Source organism: Peromyscus californicus, unplaced genomic scaffold, assembly GCF_007827085.1.
Source record: "Peromyscus californicus insignis strain IS unplaced genomic scaffold, ASM782708v3 Scaffold_18__1_contigs__length_77618521, whole genome shotgun sequence".
NCBI classification, from domain to species: domain Eukaryota; kingdom Metazoa; phylum Chordata; class Mammalia; order Rodentia; family Cricetidae; genus Peromyscus; species Peromyscus californicus.
In genome coordinates, this window is record NW_026294480.1 from 12882016 (window position 1) to 12899588 (window position 17573).

Below are 17573 nucleotides of genomic sequence, written 5' to 3' on the forward strand. Positions count from 1 at the left end.
CTGGAAAGTCGAGTATGTTGGTGAAAAACACTATACTTGTCTCATGAGGCTTGTAAATTGGTGATGAAAATTTGGGGTTTGGAAACTATGCAAAAACACTGAAATTTCGGGTTGCATAAAAACATTTATGCAATATCTTAATTTTAAAAAACAGTGTGTATTCTCATATACCTTGATGTTTGACGAGAACAGAACTTTTCTTTCTGATTAACTACTGTTTTCAAGCTTTCACAGAGAGTGGACCAACATATATTTATATCAACTTTTATTTTTTAAATGATGTTAAACATTTTTTTTCTATTTTGTTTTAAGTTGGAATTTCAAAAGTGGGGTTAACCTTGTACACAATTATGACAGGTAGCAGAAACTTAAAAACACAGATTTTAATTTCAAAGAAGCTAGATAAAATTTGTCACTGCCATGTGCTTGTCACATGTAGCTTTACTTGGATATCAAAGATCTTGATTGATGACCCGACCAAAAGACCAGGTCATCAACTCCAAGGACCCAATGGGGTTGGGAGAACAGACCTGAGTATTTCTGGCCCTTTCCTCTTGTGGACTCCAGACAGCTACACTTTCCTGAGCCTCCATTTTGCTTCTCATCATTTCCATACTTTACGTGCTCCAACAAGGGATGGGAAGATCTGGGAGGTAACGGTGTAAGCAGAACAAATTGCAAACGCCACCCCTAACATGAGAGAAGCCTCACTTGAGTTCCTCAATTACTGTTGATTTGTCTTCATCGAAGCTGCCCAAATGGTAAAAGTTCAGACAGTGCTCTTCAACGGAGATGTGAAATCCCCTGGAGTGAAGGTTGGGGATTATCTCGGTGGGTAGAAGGCTCACCTAGCTTGAATGAAGTCCTGGGTTTGCTTTTCAGCAATGCACAAACCTAGGTATGGAGACAAATGCCTGTAACCCCAGCAGGTGGAGGCAGGCTGGTCAGATGTTCAAGGTCACCCCAAGAATCAGGCAGGACCCTGTTTCTCTGCAAGAAAATAACCCTGATGTCTACTCTTTTTTTAGGTTGGTGTCATGTTTTCTAGGAGAGTCTGATGGAAAGCCCACGATACAAGTTTTTAATTTCATTTAATTAAACAGATATTTGGGGATTACACATTATTATCCTGGTACTGTGTCTAGATATTTTAAAAGTCATTAAAATATTCTTTTCACGTCTTTGGACTAGGAAACAAGAAATGTTCTCAATACGATATAGAACTATTCCATTCTACCCTTGAACATTTATACGTTTATTATTTTATTTTAGAATATGGCATTTGCATGTTAAGTATAGATTTTTAAATCTGAAACATGATGTTTTATCTTTAACAAAGAACATTGTAGGAAATTCTCCAAAGAGAATTTGCAAGAAGTCACTTCATCTCACCAGAAGCCTTTAGAAGAAATACATGATCACCAATCCCCCCGGGGTTTGTATTCAAGAACTTCTATTCAATTCATATGTATATATAAAGATGAACAGACCACTAAGCTTTAATTTAATTTACAACATCTGTAAGGAGAAACTGCCGCGCATTTATCTCACTACAAAGAAACCTGCCTGATGAATGCTCTGTTCTTCGCTGGGACTTTGTAGGTACTTACATGGAAATGGAGTAGAACATAAAGAGTTTCATTTTTCTAGTTAATGGAAGGAATACCACAGGGGCATTAAAAAAAAAAAAAAAGCTTTACAAATGCCACGTAAATCTCGAAACGAGGTAGTAAGGTACTAAACAAAGGATGGCATCAACTACAAGAAAAAAAAAATAGAAATGGGGGTGGGAAAGACTTGGTGGCTCAGAAGCTTTTAAAACTTCTGAGCCAGGAAACCTCCTTCGCAGGGCGGGGAATGTCTTTGCTCTCCAGAGACCACTCCCAGCTACCCAGCTAAGTTCGTCTCAAGTTTTCCCTACCCTCCTCCATTCCTCGCTTGGGGGTTCATAGCCCCCAAACCCGGGGAGCCACTTGAGATTGCCAGCACAGGTACCTGAAATATGTCAGAACCGGAGACTGATGGCGTGTTTATTTTAAACGCCCCACGCCCCACATAGGCCGTATCTGTAGACAACTCTTCGGGAATTCGAAGGACGGCTAGAAGCTCACAGTCTATAAAAAGAACAATAGTAAAACGCAGCGCTCCTCGCGTTCCTTTGCGCCCAAGGGTTCTCGAGTGGCGCGGAGAGCCGGAGCCCTGCCGGGGGCCGAGAGCCGGAGCCCGGAAAAGGCGCACTGCCCCTTTAAAAGGCCGCGCATCTCCAGGCCGGCCTTCCTCCCCGGGGCTCCAGCTGTGATTGACGCTGGGCGGCGAGAGGAGGCGCCTGGCGCTAACAAAAGTCCGGCCCGCGGGCGAGCAGCGCCGGGCCACAAGTCTCCGCTCACTCGGGGCATCGCAACAAGTGGCCGCCGCGCCCTCCCCGGGGAAGCCGCGGACACACGGGGGTGCAGGGAGGAAGCGGCGGAGCGGGACAGCCCGGGGCAGGCGCGGCTCAGCGCGCACGGCTGGGGACCGCGGAGGCGCATGGGGACCCCGCGGCGGCGGTGGCGCGGCGAGCCTAGGGGCGGCACCGGGGCGCGGGCTCTGCGTCGCGCAGCTCCCTCGCTCCTGGAGCGCGGATTCTGAGATTCCCCAGTGGCTGTCCTGGACCCGGCCTGCCACCCCGTGGGTGCCTGGAGAGGACCTAGTACTCCCCGCTCCCGCCGCAGAGCAGGGCCGTCCCCTCCCAGATCGGCCCACAGAAGGGGCATGTGCAGCTAACGGTCCGGTCCTGACCGCTTTCCTCTGCCCCGCCGCCGCCTAGGAGGTGCGCCCCAGCTATGCAGTGTCCAGGGAGACGGCGGGCATGACGGCGACAGGATGGGCGCGAACAATGGCAAACAGTACGGCAGTGAGGGTGAGTGGGCCGAACGTCTCCCCGACTCCAGGATCGCGCCCCCTCCCTTTCCTCTCGTTCACAGCTCAGGCGCACCCTACTTTGGTGCGATTGGGGTTGTCGTCTTCCCTCTGGGCTCTGCGTGATCAATCTCTGGTACCTCGAGGATGCCTTTCCACCACCGGGGTCCCTTAAGCAATTTTCCAGGTTGTCTTTAGGACTGCTCAAGTTGCATTTCTGCTGTGTTTCTTTCTGAACACATGTGCCTCAACTTTCCTTCCCTGCGCACCTTGGTGTAGGTGACGGTTTGGCAGAGAATTGAAGCAGTGAAACTTTCCCAGGCCTTTGTGCTTCAGTCCCCTGGACTTCTTCGTACCAGGAAAAAACTTCTGGAAGAAGTTAAGCTTCCATTCTTTGCTAACTGCCCTGGTCTGACAGCTCCGTGAAACTAACCACCTATGGGTCCCGCGAGGCACAGAGTGGCTGGGAGCTTTGTCTGGGCTCTCTCGAGGCTCAAGACAGGCAGAGCACCATCTGTTACTTGGGGCTGGAAATTGCACAGAAATATTGCCTGTCAAGTGAGAACTTGGAAGTTGGGGAAACTTTAAACTCCGCCTACTCCTAAAGGGATGATGGATGTGTGGGTTGCCTTTTCAGTCCCGCCTCCCCCACTTTGCATAATACCGGTAGTGTTTTAACTCCAGTGATTAACAGCATGTCCCTGATACTCACACAGCCAAGACATGTTCTACAGTTCAAGAGTTAAGGTCTGTATCTAGTGAACATGGCTGGAGGGCGTGAGGAGACGACAGGGTTTGGCCTTACAGCCTTTCCCCAGAGCACAGGCGATTACAAAGGAGGGGGCCAGCCCTTGCAGACTGGTAGGAATGCAGAATAGCTATTCAGCATGTGGTGGTGAGGACGCCCTTATCAGCTTGCTCAAAACTTGGGGTCTCTCCCTGTTTGTCTCTGTGTACATTTCTGAGCAACTTTGTTAAGTTATACTAAAAGCAAAGCCCCGGAAAAAAAATCCACACGATTAAAAAATCATTTTCTTTCCAGACCATCATGTTTTGAATTCCATGTATACGTATATATTTTCTACATACACAGATGTACTTGTGCATATATATGCATATAATCATATTCTTGTCCTGGGCAGATACATGAGAGAAATATTTTGGAAAAAAAAAAGTCTTTTTAGACAGCAAGTGTGACAGTGTGCCAGAAAAGATTATTGGAGAACCTTGGCCACTCAGCTCTCCAAAGGTATTCAAGTTAATGTTTTTAAAATGTGTGGAGAGAGGAACAATGAAGCCTCTTCACTTTGAGTCATCAAAAGGTGTTCAGTAACTGTCAGGGTACCTGTCAGCCGTGTGTTTGATGGGGGGGAGGGTGGAGGGAGCATGGTCAGAGAAGTACAAGAGTCCTTACTCTGCTTCTCCAACTAAACCATTGCAGGGCTCTCCTAATCCTCTGTAATGTGTTCTTACATCTCGGCATATCATTGTATCATACAGTGTGTGGTATATGACGACTTCCTGTCTGAACAGCAGAATTTTCAACCCTTGGGAGAAAAAGGGAGAGACAGGGAACTAATGTTCTCCAGCTGTTACCCGTAAATGCTACCTCTGCGTTTTCACTTCGGTGCAAGTCAAGTTTTTCTGGGATCAGATTTAGATACACTGTAGACTTCTTATAGGAATAAAAGGGGGGAGGGGAACCTCGGGCTCAGCTGATCAGATGAGACCAATCGGAATGTTTGTGAGTTTTGGCTGGAGAGTCACACTGTGTTTAGTTTTCATCAAGTAATTTCAGATGAGTCAAGATTCCTCTGTGATAGACGAGAAAGAAAACAGAGAAACCCCAAGTAACATGACCTCAGACCTCCCCCTCCTTTTCCTTCCTCTCTGTTATACTGTGGCCCCTTCTAAATAAGGTTTTATTTATAATTAGGTTATATTAAATAAACCTGTATTGTGGCATGATATAAACCTGCACAGAGATGCCTCTTATAATATGATTGTGGCATCTTACTTATCCAAAGTATCAAATTCAAAAGAAAGTGAAAACTGTACCTACTAATTTTATCTGTTATCAGAGAAGACAGAATCAAGGCAGTTTTCTGGATTCAGTGCACCTGAGGTATAATACACGTCAAACACAAAGAGTGTTTATACGTAGACTGTGTAGACTATGTTTGTTCAAATATATATCAGTGATGTTTGTGTATGCTTCAAAACTACAGGTCTATATTTCTATAATTCCTGACAGTTGACAGTATGTACAGCCTCTGGATATTGCAAATATCATTGAATTATTAAAATTTTTAATTGTGAGTATTTTATGGATAATCTTACTTTCTCTTGGGAAATACATTATACGTCTTTAAAGGTCTTTGTAAGGCTACCTTAACAGGTGCAGCGGGACAGCACCTTCCACCTTGCTGTGATCCAAGGGTAGGTGGGGTTAACATTGCCTGGAAGACTGTCAGAAACTGGAGTTTGGAGTTCCTCGTGGAACTACACACTCATCATATACTGTGTGCATTACAGTTTTTAGATCTTCTCGTGAGAAAACAGAGCATCCACTTGGGAATTTGGAGCTTGATTCCAACTTCACCTCCTGGGGTCTTTTCCAAAGTGAAGAGAGTGGTTCTCAGTAGCAAGATTTGCCATTATCTCTTCGCTAAGTCGACGGCCATTTATTTCATTTTGCTTTCTTAATGTCTTCTAATGGGCCACTTGGAGAGGGTTAGCCTTGTGAAGACCTATTAAAACTAATAGGCAAGTGAAGACTTAACTGCTAAGAAATCAATAAATACCAACCCCCTTTCTCCTCAATATTGCTCACTTATTCCCACTTGTCCTTCTAATTCTGGTACCTAAGTCTTCTCTTCTTTTTTGAGATCAAAGATATCTGTGAATCCATAATGAGTGATTTCAGAGTGTTTTATTTCCCTAAATTCTTAGTGAACATTCAGATTAATACTCTGCCTTTAGGCTGGCCTTGGATTTTGCTCCTGGGGGAAAAACTTACATCCTTAATCTTTAGCTTTCTAGAAACATAAGCCAATGTCTAAATGATTAGTATGTTCTGGTAAATTCTTTCATGAGAGACCATTATTTTTGTTCTTTATCTGGTTTCAAAAAGTATAACTTACAGCCTATGCAGAGAAAAATATGAAGGATGAGTTGGGGGGATTCAAAGGCATTAGAACCATTAGCTTTGACTTCAGTTAAGCCAAATAAACAAATCTCAGTTCAAGTAGGAAGAGGGGAGCTGCCTTCTCTGCCTTTTAAGGCTTTGGTGTTATGTTTATTCTGTGTCTACAGGTCAAAGGCAGTAGCACTCCCCCTGTTAACAGCTCCTTTGCAAAGCCCTAGGTCTTGTTGAATTGGAGCTGGAGAGGTCACAGCCATGGGGCTTGACCCCTGGTAGCTTTTGGGTCTAGTAGGGCCTTTTTTACCATCTCAGATGAGGAGAGCCAGTTGCTTGAGAGTGTAAGTCATCACAGATCCATCACCACCTGGGAAATCTTGAAATAACAGTAATGGCAATTAGCACTTGCCAAAGTCTACTGTATCTGTTCTTGATTGTAAGCACCTGGCATGCACTGTCTCCCTTTATCCACAAAGTCATCCTATAGGGCAGGGTTTCCTATGTCTCTTTCCTACAGTAATACTGGCCAATTCCAGAGTCATTGATTTTGTCAGCTAATAGATATTTTCCTTGCCACTGTGTGCCAGGAGCTCTTAGGACCTTGTGTGCATTGTTACAAAGGACACAAAGAAGGACAGGTAACAGAGAAACCATATGGTATGCTGCAAGGGGCTATAAAGTCTCTTAATGAGAAATTTGGCAGGCTAAGATAAGATATAGTTTTAGTCACTGTGTGGCCTCATTGGAAAGTTGGAATTCATACCAAGATTTACAGGAAGTTGGATATGGAGTTTTGGAGATCCAGGTAGACTATTGCTCTTTAAAATTGCTGCCTTGTTTCCATCCGCTGAAACTCTCTAACCAAATGTGATATCCTGGGTAGACTATAAGCTTTGAAAAGTTGTTTCTCACAGTTTTAGAACCTGAAAGTCAGAGAGCAGCTAGCCCGTCTCCATGCCTAGGTTCTGGTGAGAACCGCTCATGGAGGCTGTCGATGCTCACTTCTACCTGTGTCCTGGCAAGGCCACTGAGGAAACAGGTTTAGCTAGCTATCTGGACTGTTAAAAGTACGAAAATTCTGTCCATGAGGATTTTGGCCTTCACATATGCACACTGGATTCACTTCCTAATACTAACATATCGCAATTAAAGTTTCAAAAGCTATATTTTGGGAGTCTATGGGCATCCGCATCTTTGAGTCTACTGAGAGTATAACACTCACTGTCAGTCCTGTATAGTAGCTGCTACAGTCTGACCACTGGATGGAGAATTTCTCAAGATTCGTGGTGTAATAGGTTTCATCTACTTGTGCATTCCTCTAAAGTTCTGTCTTCTTTTTCTTGGGCTGCATATCAGAATTGTGAATGTTGACCTGGACATACTGTAAATATCAGCATAACTCTGCAGATAGAAGCAGGTTTTCATCCTTTGCCTGAGGCAAATAATTCCATTGTGATGCAGATCAGAAGATAAAGGATAGTGTTCCAGTGTTTGGTTAAAATTAAAGCATCTTTACTGTGCTGCTGGCAGTTCCACACTTGGTCTGGTGGTGAGCAGCTTCGGAGAATTGGAGATCTTTTTTTGAACACTCAAAATAAAGGTCTGAAAGGAGAGGCGGCTTTCTTTCCACGTTGGGAACCAAGCCTCAGCTCTGTTTTAACTCCCTCTGCCACTTGAACAGAACGAATTTTGAATTGAGTCATTAAGAATTGCCCCTCCTCTGTCCTGTCTTTGCTGTGTCACCTCTGGGTTTTGGTTGGCTGTTCGAGCTTCTGGGGGTGTTTACAATGTATGTAAGTTGTAGGGAGTTAGGTTTGACTCTTATGAAAGAAGCCCCGTGCAATAGTTGAAGCTGACTTGCCTAGGAGGCTGGAGGATCCTCGCCTTGCAAGGTGATCACAATGAAGGGTGTGGTACAGAGAGTTTTGAGTCAGTTCTCTAGCAAGAGATTCTGCCACATGCATTTATGTCTGATAGATCTGGGAGGAGGAAGAACCATCTTATTGGTTGTCCAGTGCAGACTGGTCAGCTCTGAAACCATATTTGCACAAACAACACAGATGGACACACTAGGTTGTATTTAGACATTTGTCATATATACACATATGTATGTAATAATAATTCTAAAAAAAGACTATCAGCTTGTGCAGGCCTGAGAGAGCTATGTGGGAGGGGCTGGAGGGGGAAGTGATATAAATCTATATCAATTAACATATTTTGTTATTAATTTTTTTAAAATTTTATTTTATTTTATTTTACAATACAATTCAGTTCTACATATCAGCCACGGATTCCCTTGTTCTAATTAACATATTTTTTAAAAAGCTTCCTTTCACCCTTTCTGGGTAAATTTTTGTTTTATATATATATATGTGTGTGTGTGTGTGTGTGTGTGTGTGTGTGTGTGTGTGTGTATCATATATATGTATATATATACATATAGATAGCCCAACAAGTGTATCTATCAAAATATATACATATTATTTATTTACTGATTGTTTTTATTCCCCTGCCTTCTCTGGAGTCTATCCTCCTACATGGAAATCGGGTTTGATAAATGACTTCTTAGTCTCTGTGTAAGCATAGATCCTGACTCCCTCTCCTTATAGTGTTATTGTTACTTTTTTTTATTACCACAGGACACGGGGAACTTCTAAATGTAAATCAGGTCTTTTGATTGTATTCATGTTCAACATCTCAAGTCAATGTTTGCCCTTGTATATGTGACTTTAAAGTTGGTATTATCAATTGCTAGCATTTAATCAGAAGCTACCAACTGGCTAGAATGACAGGGAAGGCATGCCCTTCCAGAAGCTGTGAGAAGCTTCAGCTGGTAACTTCTGGGAGACACCAGGGCAGCCCTTTTTCCTCCTACATGGTAAGAGGAAAATCAGCATCAGTCAAACTTGCCCTGAAGTGAAGCTGGTTTGTTCTTGTTTAGTTTAGGAATTGGGACCTTTTGCTGATCTTACTGATCTCTCAGTGGGATAAGACTTGGTCCAAGGAAGTTCGTATTCTAGAGAAGATACACACAGGGGTCAGTCTTTTTGGCTCCTGTTTTGATATTAAATGAAACACCTGTGGCTAGGTGCTTATGAGGAGAGGGAGTATATTGAGTTCACAGTTGCCTTGCCGTCTAGTGGTGGTCCTTCTGCAGAGTGCCTCATAACGAGAGCTAAGTGATGTGGTGTAAGAACATGCTCATGTCTCTCTCTAAAGCCTCTAGGACTTAGGTCTAGGGGGCTGTATGAACCAATCTCTTCTGATTTCTTCACAGAGGCCCCACCTTCGAACAACATAATCAGATTAAGCATCTACTCTCTTAATACCTGGTAATAAGGATCAAATTTCAACATGTGGAACCTCCAGGGGACACAATACATTTAAACGACCTCTAAACTAGTAGCCAGACAGGTGAGCAAGTGCAGATGCACAGAAGGACTTTATCTTTCAAATAGACTAGATGTGAGTAAGTGGTAAGTTGGATGTACACCAAGAATTAAGATGCTCTCTTCATTGTGACAGCCTTTACATGTGTCTACACACCCTGAAACGCCTAAAGGATGTGTATGTTTTCTAGAAATAAATGTCAAAACAAAACTGCTTGCTTGGAGGAGTGATACCTTATGATTTCTAAAGAAAGTTTTTTTTTTAATGAAAGGGGTGTGTGTGTGTGTGTGTGTGTGTGTGTGTGTGTGTGTGTGTGTGCATACAATGCCCCTGGACATCAGAGCAGGGCGTCAGATCACCTGGAGCCAGAGTTACTGGCAGTTTTGAGCCCCCTGACATGGGTGTTGGGAATTAAACTTGAGTTCTCTGAAACAGCAACTTGTATTCTTAAACATGGAGACATTGTTTCCTCTCTTATCCCCCAAATCTTGTTTCATTTCTCAAATGAGTTGGTTCATAGTCAGTGATTCCTGTGGGTTCCATATAAGTGAGAACCTTGACAGGCTTCAGTGAAGGGGCAGAGATGCCTGGCCAGCCTGGGAGCTTCCCAAGTCCGTGTGTGGCAATGAAGGCAAAGGGTAGCCTCAGAGCGGAGACTTCCAAAGTGCACTAGTTAATACCCCAAAGAGGTATAGATGTAAAACTCTTGACATGAATAATCACTAGCCAGCTCTGAATTTTCCTCGGTAATGAAATATAAACACATGGTCAACGTTTTGTCTGCTCCATGGTTGAAGTGTGGTGGACTGTTCCTGGAGCTGTAAATCTCTATTAGGTTGTGCGTTTGACGGGCTCATTCTACCAATTCCTATTTACATTCTTCAACCAGTAACTAATGAAAAACAGTTGTTCACACTGCATGAACTCATAATTGTAACTTTAGAAGCCTTGAGCAATGTGTAGAAATGTTATTAAAACATTTTTTTTTTGTTTGCTACCCTTTCTGTGGTAAATTCCTGTGCTGCACTTTCCGAGCAGATGTAGCAGTGGAAAGACAACCAGAAGTTCTAGAAAAAAATCTCAAGCATTTCTCTTATACTTGTGGATTGACCTTTTTGCTGCATGTAAGCCACTTTTTGGCAAGGTGATGAAGTCAGCAAAGTTGGCTTACGTATGTACTTGAACGTTTTGGTTTAGCTGGATTCTTGGGTCACATCCGGGGAACAGCGTGGCCAAGTCCATGATCAAGGAAAGGCCTTACCCATTCCAACTGTCAGTTATGTTCATAGTTGATGAGAAGAGAAAAAATGGTAGAGAAGAAGAAAAACCATTTAGTGAAATGAGTGAAGAAGACAACAAAATGAAGTTGTGAGGAATCAGAACATTAATTGCCTCTAATATTGACAATATAATTTGTGCTCACTTAGTTTTTCTTACTTAGAAAAATGTCACTTACAAACAATATGATTACTAATAAATATATGGCGGGTGTGGGTATTGCTAAGTTTACTATAGTTTAGTCATTGTTTTAATAGTATTTAAAATCTGGCCATGATATTGCCTACTTGTAATCTTAGCCCTTGATAAGCTAAAACAGAAGGATGGACGAGAGTTCAAGGCCAGCCAGGGATGCATGGTGAATTCCAGGCTAGTAGTAACTATGGAACAAGATTCTTTCTCAAAATAAGTAAGTAAATAAATAGATAATTAAAGAAACTAGATAACAGTTACTGGGTACTTACTAGTCACCATGACCTTCTCTAAGCACATGGTGCAACCATTCTGTAGTTCTCAGACACTCATATTCCCGCTTCATAGTTGCAACATACAGGCTTGGCAGTTGTCCATCCTGGGTACACAGCCGGCAACGGATTGGTGGCCCCATGCCTGGAACCCAGGGCTGCTCTAGAGCCCCTGCTTACCTCACCGTGCTCGTGGTCTTGCTGTTTGGGTGTCAGCCAGAACACTTTTCAGTCTTGTTTTACTTGCTATGTCAAAGACTCGGTGACTCAGAAGTAGCCGCGTGGGATAAAGAGCGATGGTCTTGTGGCAGAGCCGGTCAAAAATGAAAGGCACGTTCTGAAGGAGGCGTTTATCCAACTTTGTGCGGCTCTCCAAAGGGCAGATTAACTGCTCATTAGGTAACAATCTGCTGACAAATGGGTAGGCTATCTAGTATCTAATAATGTTAGCATATAAAATAATTAGCATGTTCCTTGGAGTCTGCAGAGTGTGAAGCAGAGAAGCTGTCCTCTGCTTCCCCAGAGCATGATTAATTTTAACTGATCTTTGTTCTGAGATAGCCCTCTACTTGGGATGACCTTTGGATCTGCTTATAAAATAACAGCCAACAGAAGACCAAGAAACGTGCATGATTTTCTTTCCTCTGTAAATACTGTGGAATTCATCTCTTATATTTCCCTCTGGCTTAAAAGCTACAGACTCTTAAGTAGCATTTAATATGGGGATTTATCCTGACATATATTTGAGAGCTTGCCCTTCTGTTTTGCCAGCCCTGGGAGGCTTCTTCATCATTATGTCTGTGAAATTTCTTTGTAAACTATAAAGGATTTCAGACATTAATACCATTTTACATCACAGGGACTGTGTCTACCATGCTCTCAAGGTTTCAGGCAAGGAAACTAAGGCCTTAGGAGATTAAATACTTTGCCTTCATTTGACAATGAAGATTAAATGGGGTCATTCTGATGCTAAATTTAGTATACGGTCATTTATACCACTGTTCTCCTTTAGTTGCTATGAGATAGCACCATTCCAAGGGATACTGCCTCACTGTCTTCTAGCTTAAACTCTGTTTTCCTGATTTTTTCTTTGTCTCTAGTGTTTACTCATTGTTCATGCTACCATGCCCTTAATCCCAGGTGAATACACCCCTACTCACAAAGTAGTCTTTAGAGTTTGTTCAGTGAGTAAATGAAGATAAATCTAGAGCAATAGTCTATCTGTTTTGCTCCAAAAATACCATGAACAGTCCTATCACATTTTCTGTGAACCTTTCTTCACCTTGGACATTTTGCCCTTAAGAAGTAAATTGCCCTGCCTGTGTAGTTCAGCAGTATAACCTTCGCCTAGGATATACAAGGCTCTTAGTTCAGTTCCTCATACCACACATACAAAAACAGTTCCTTTCAACATAATGTTCTTTAATAATATCTTTGAAATTATTATAGTATGGAACTTTACTTTTTTCATTGAAAATAGATTCCTCTCTCATAAAACACACCCCAACCACAGTTTCCCCTCCCTCCACCCCTCTTATCTCCCTCCCACCTCCCTTCTCCCCCAGACCAATTTCTCCTCTATTTTCTCTTCAGAAAAGAACAGGCCCCCAAGAGACTATAGCCAAACAGGACAAAACAAGATACAGTAAGACAAGGAGAAAACCCTCTGTGAAAGTTGAAGGAGGCAACCCAATAGGAAGAAAAGAGTCTCAAGAGCAAGTAAACGAGTCAGAGATCAACTGTTCCCACTGTTAGCAGTCCCACCAAAACACCAAGCTAACAGACATAACATAAGACAGAGGACCTGATGCAGACCCATGTAGGCCCTGTGCTTGCTGCTTCAGTCTCTGTAAGCCCGTATGAATTCTACTTAGTTGATCTGGTGGGCCATGTTCTCCTAGTGTTAAAAATTTATTAAAAATTATGTACAATGTTGTTTGATCATATTCTTTTCCTACATCCAACTCATCCCAGATCTTATCTGCTCATCATAATGTTATTTCTCTCTCTCTCTCTCTCTCTCTCTCTCTCTCTCTCTCTCTCTCTCTCTCTAAGTCCCCACAAACAAGGGACAAAACAACAAACACCAATAAACCAACCAATCAACCAGATAAACAAACAAAAAAACCCATGGTATTTGTTTTTGTACTGGCCATCTACTTTTGGGCATGAGTTTGCCCTGGAGTGTGGTTGATATACCCAGTGACACTCTATTGGAAAAAACTGATTTCCCCTTTCCCACAAGCTCTTGCAAACAGCTTTCTTGGTTAGGGTAGGACTTTGTGTCCACCTTCCCTTCTTTGTGCTGGGATTTTGTCTGGTATGAACTTATTCAGGTCTTGTGTGTACATACTTCTTTCCTATAAATTATGGAAACTCCATACTAAAGAATAATGAAATGGGCCAGCACATGGGCCTTGAAGAAAGAAACCTGGGGTAAAGGATATGCATTGTTACATTAGGACAGTTTTCTGCACGGTGGAGGCCAGACATCAATCTGACCATCGTGCTTTGTTTGTTTACTGAATGTCTCAATAGTGGGCTGGGGACTTTCTTATGCATGGCACCGAGCCCGACTGACATTTGATTTGAAGTGCTGGTGTATACATACATATATTCATAGGGGGATGTTTAGTGCTTGCTACTGTTCTCCATTTCATTTTATTTTATCTTTTGAAAGCCTATATATATATATACACACAAACACACACACACACACACTTGTATAGGCTAGAAGTTGACTTTGGTATGTCCTTCAGTAGCTCTCCACCTTATATATTGAGGCAGGATCTCTCACTTGAACTTAGAGCCCATCTATTTTGCTAGTCTATTGAGCCAGCTTTCTCTATGTTTCTGTCCAGTGTGCTCTGTCTGTAATTACAGGTGGGGCATCACGCTTCTCTCACATTTATGTGTGAGCTGGGGAGCCAAATTCTGGCTCTTAGACTTGTAGAAAAAGTACTTTACCCACTAAACCATCTCCCTACTCCACTCACCAGGTTTTGATTAGTTTTTTTTACATTTATTTATTTGTGTGTGTGTGTGTGTGTGTGTGTGTGTGTGTGTGTGTGTGTGTGTGTGTGTATGTGTGCTACTTTGTATGTGTGGAGGTGAACAACCTGCTGGAATTGGCTTTCTCTTCCTACTGTGTAGATTCTGGGGATCAAACTCAGGTGGATTTTAGGCTTGGCAGCAAGTACCTTTACCCACTGAGCTCACTCATTCCTTGGGTTTTGATTTTAAAGACTAGCAGCTGTTAAAATTGATCAGCAAGAGTGACATAGCCCCCTTGGGATAATGTATATTCTGCATATTATTCTGCAAATAATTTTAAGCAGTGCCATTTCTGTCTTGAACAGCTTCTTTTCTTAAGTTTTATTTTTCTTATACTTTGCTTATTTAATTATGTTTTAATATTTTTCTCTGTTTTCTTCCCTTTGGAAGACTTTTCCTGTTGATTACCCCGAAAGCGTGTTTGGAGAGACACTATTTCCCTGGGGAGTCTTTTCTCCACTCCTAAAGCTGTAACAATGTGAACTGAGCAATAAAAAAACCAATTCCCTCCTGTTGGTTGTGCTTCAAATAGTCATTTCTTTGATACCAGCTAATAAAAACAGGAAAAGGATAATTTTTAAGTGCTTTGGTTGAGATTGCTTTACTTCCAATAAGGAAAATTGCCTCACAAGGGGGAGCATGGGTAATAAAGATACAACTAAGTGAATAATCGTATTCATTGTAAATGTCGAAGTCCCTATGTTGCTGCTTGCAAATCTCATTTAATCATGGGGTTGCTGAGCGCCAAATGCAGTATGGAGATGAGAATTTTCTGCTGTGAAAAATGGGCCTGCATACTTAAGGTAGATTTCAAATGCCACCGGAGATTTCCCATGTCCTTTCCCTTCTGAGCATATGAAGGCCATGGAGTAGGTGATAAGAGAGTCTGAGACAATGGTCACCAATGAAATATGGAAGGCTCCTGGGTATCTCAGGAGTGATAGCAGGTCAGAGAATGTCACATGAAAGAGTTGCGCCCCAACGACACCAAAGAGCCATGCCATGGTCACACAGATGGTCAGAGTTCAGCATGCTGAGGTAGGTATTCCAAGCCCAGCTGTTTCTCTCTCACCCCCTTCCCTCTTCCTCACCATGCTCCCATTCTCTTCTTCCTTTTATTGATTTTTGGGATTAACAGTGTCTTCCCTAGCTCTCTGTCCATGTCCCTGGGTACTGGCAATATTATCTGCCCTCACAGGGTGTGGGTCTCCAGTAGCTCATAGCCATATTCATTGATTAACCAAAGCAGGGTTACAGTTTGGGACAACCCTGAAAGGCAATCTTGGGTACATAGTTCTTCACAGAAGTGGTCAAATCCTTCATTATGACTGTATCATATCAAATGTCAGCTTCCTTCTTTGTCCAATCTGCCTTTTCCTCTTGCCTTCCATTTGTCAAGGTTCTTCCCAATATACCTGTACTCCAGTCACCTTGGAGGCTATTTACTGAGGATTCAACACAAGACAACAAAGACAGCCCCTAAAACATACATACACGTAACATTTTACAGACTGAGCATATTGTTTATGCATTTAGAAATATGTATTTACATACGTATGCCTATACATATACATCATACAGATGTATAACAATAATTTAAGAAACAGTGGCTATGCATTTGAAAGACAGCAGAGTGAGTGTGTGTGTGTGTGTGTGTGTGTGTGTGTGTGTGTGTGTGTGTGTGTGTCACATGGGAGGGGTTGTAGGAAGGAAATGGAAGGAGGAAATGATGTAATCATAATCTCCCAGATTTATAATTATAAAAAAATAGAATGTGAAATAGCATGTCCCAGGGCTGGTCTTAGCCAGGTACTAGCATGGTGTTACTTATTGCTTCCTAAGGAGTTCCAGCTTTCCTTAGAAAGGAATCTTTAGCAGATAGTTAAGAGACATGGGCTGCCTTTCTTCTTGGGTCTGTGTTTGATCCTTTCATCAAGCTCTATACACTAAGGTGTCTTGACCAATAGCCATAGCTAACTGCAAAGGAGACCAAACAAGCCAATATTCTTGCTTTGGGAGGGGCCTCCTTAGAGTCTGCATAGACTTCACTTGCTGCTGTATCTCAGAACTGACTGAAGATGGGACTAGAGACTGTAATCTGTCTCATCCGTTTGTTCAACTTGGGCACTGAAATCAGACACCTCAGGAACTTCTGTGTGGCTCCGCTTTGCTGGTCATGTACTGTTCTTTGAAGGCTAATCAATGGAGCACGCCGTAGTTGGTAGTAGACTAGTCAGGGAGAGTTAGTGAAGGAGCAGATGGCCAAGGTTGTCGTTGCCTGGATTCAACATTTCACATTCCTGGCCACTAAAGGAATTTGGGATTTATTTAATACCTTGTTACACGAGGGATCAGTGGCAAGTACAGATTCATTAGACAGATGAAACATGCAGGGCTTAAATCACAAGCAAGATGAAATCTATTTCTCTAAATTCTATAAATTAATATGTAGTCTCATGATCATTCTAGCTCATTAGTCATCTTATTACGTTCAAATATTGTCCCACAGAGATTATCAAATTATTTTGTACTCAATCACTATGATCCTGAGAAATTTAGAATTAATTTAAAAAAGAAATTATTAGTTTATCAGTATTGTTACTACAAAGATCCATACTTTATATGATTTCCAAAGCTTTAGAGACATTCCACAACTCTTGTTATCTATAACTTAAATAATTTTTTTAGCTTGGTACTCAAGTCTGTATGTATTGTATTCTGTAGCCAGATGGGTGTTTTAGTCTTCTTTTAGGATGCCTCCCACCACACACACACACACACACACACACACACACACACACACACACACACACACACAGTTTCCTGGCCAAGCAAGGGAAATGGTGTTCCATATACACTTAGCTTGTTTTCCTAGACCCTGCCTCTGTCACACTCTGCTTCCCATGTGATTACACATTGTGACCTGGTCTCAAATTGAGTCACTGGACTGAAATGCTCATTTTTAAATGAACTCTTCCTTAAAATCCCTTAGCTTTCTGTTTATAACACTTGATCTCTTATTTTGAGGGAGCCTGTTGTGTGTTTTCCCCTGCATTTTCTGTATCTACCCTCTGAGCCACCATGGTGTTTCGTTTGTACAGAATGGGGACACATCATAGAAGACTTAAGAGCCTGGCTGTGAGACCTCAAGCTGTGGATATGCACAAGGACTTTGTTATTTGATGTGGTTGTGAATTGACTGTGGAGGTTGAGCAGGAGTCTTCAGGCATGTCTGAGAAAGAAGTAAGGGACATCAGGCTCAACAATGAAGCAGGACCAGTATATAGACTACGAGGGAAAGGGAAGGTGACGTGAGGTGAGTCTCACACTTGGAGGATTAGACAGAT

General features: G+C 42.3%; 1 protein-coding gene across 1 annotated transcript in view; it reads left to right on the forward strand.

Moving 5' to 3' along the window:
• Positions 1-2376: 2376 nt before the first annotated feature.
• Fbxl7 (F-box and leucine rich repeat protein 7) overlaps positions 2377-17573 on the forward strand; it is a 377007-nt gene continuing 361810 nt past the window's right edge. Inside the window, exon 1 of the mRNA XM_052743049.1 lies at positions 2377-2899. Coding sequence (XP_052599009.1) covers positions 2863-2899 — 37 coding nt within the window. The 5' untranslated portion in view covers positions 2377-2862. The remainder of the gene's footprint in view (positions 2900-17573) is intronic.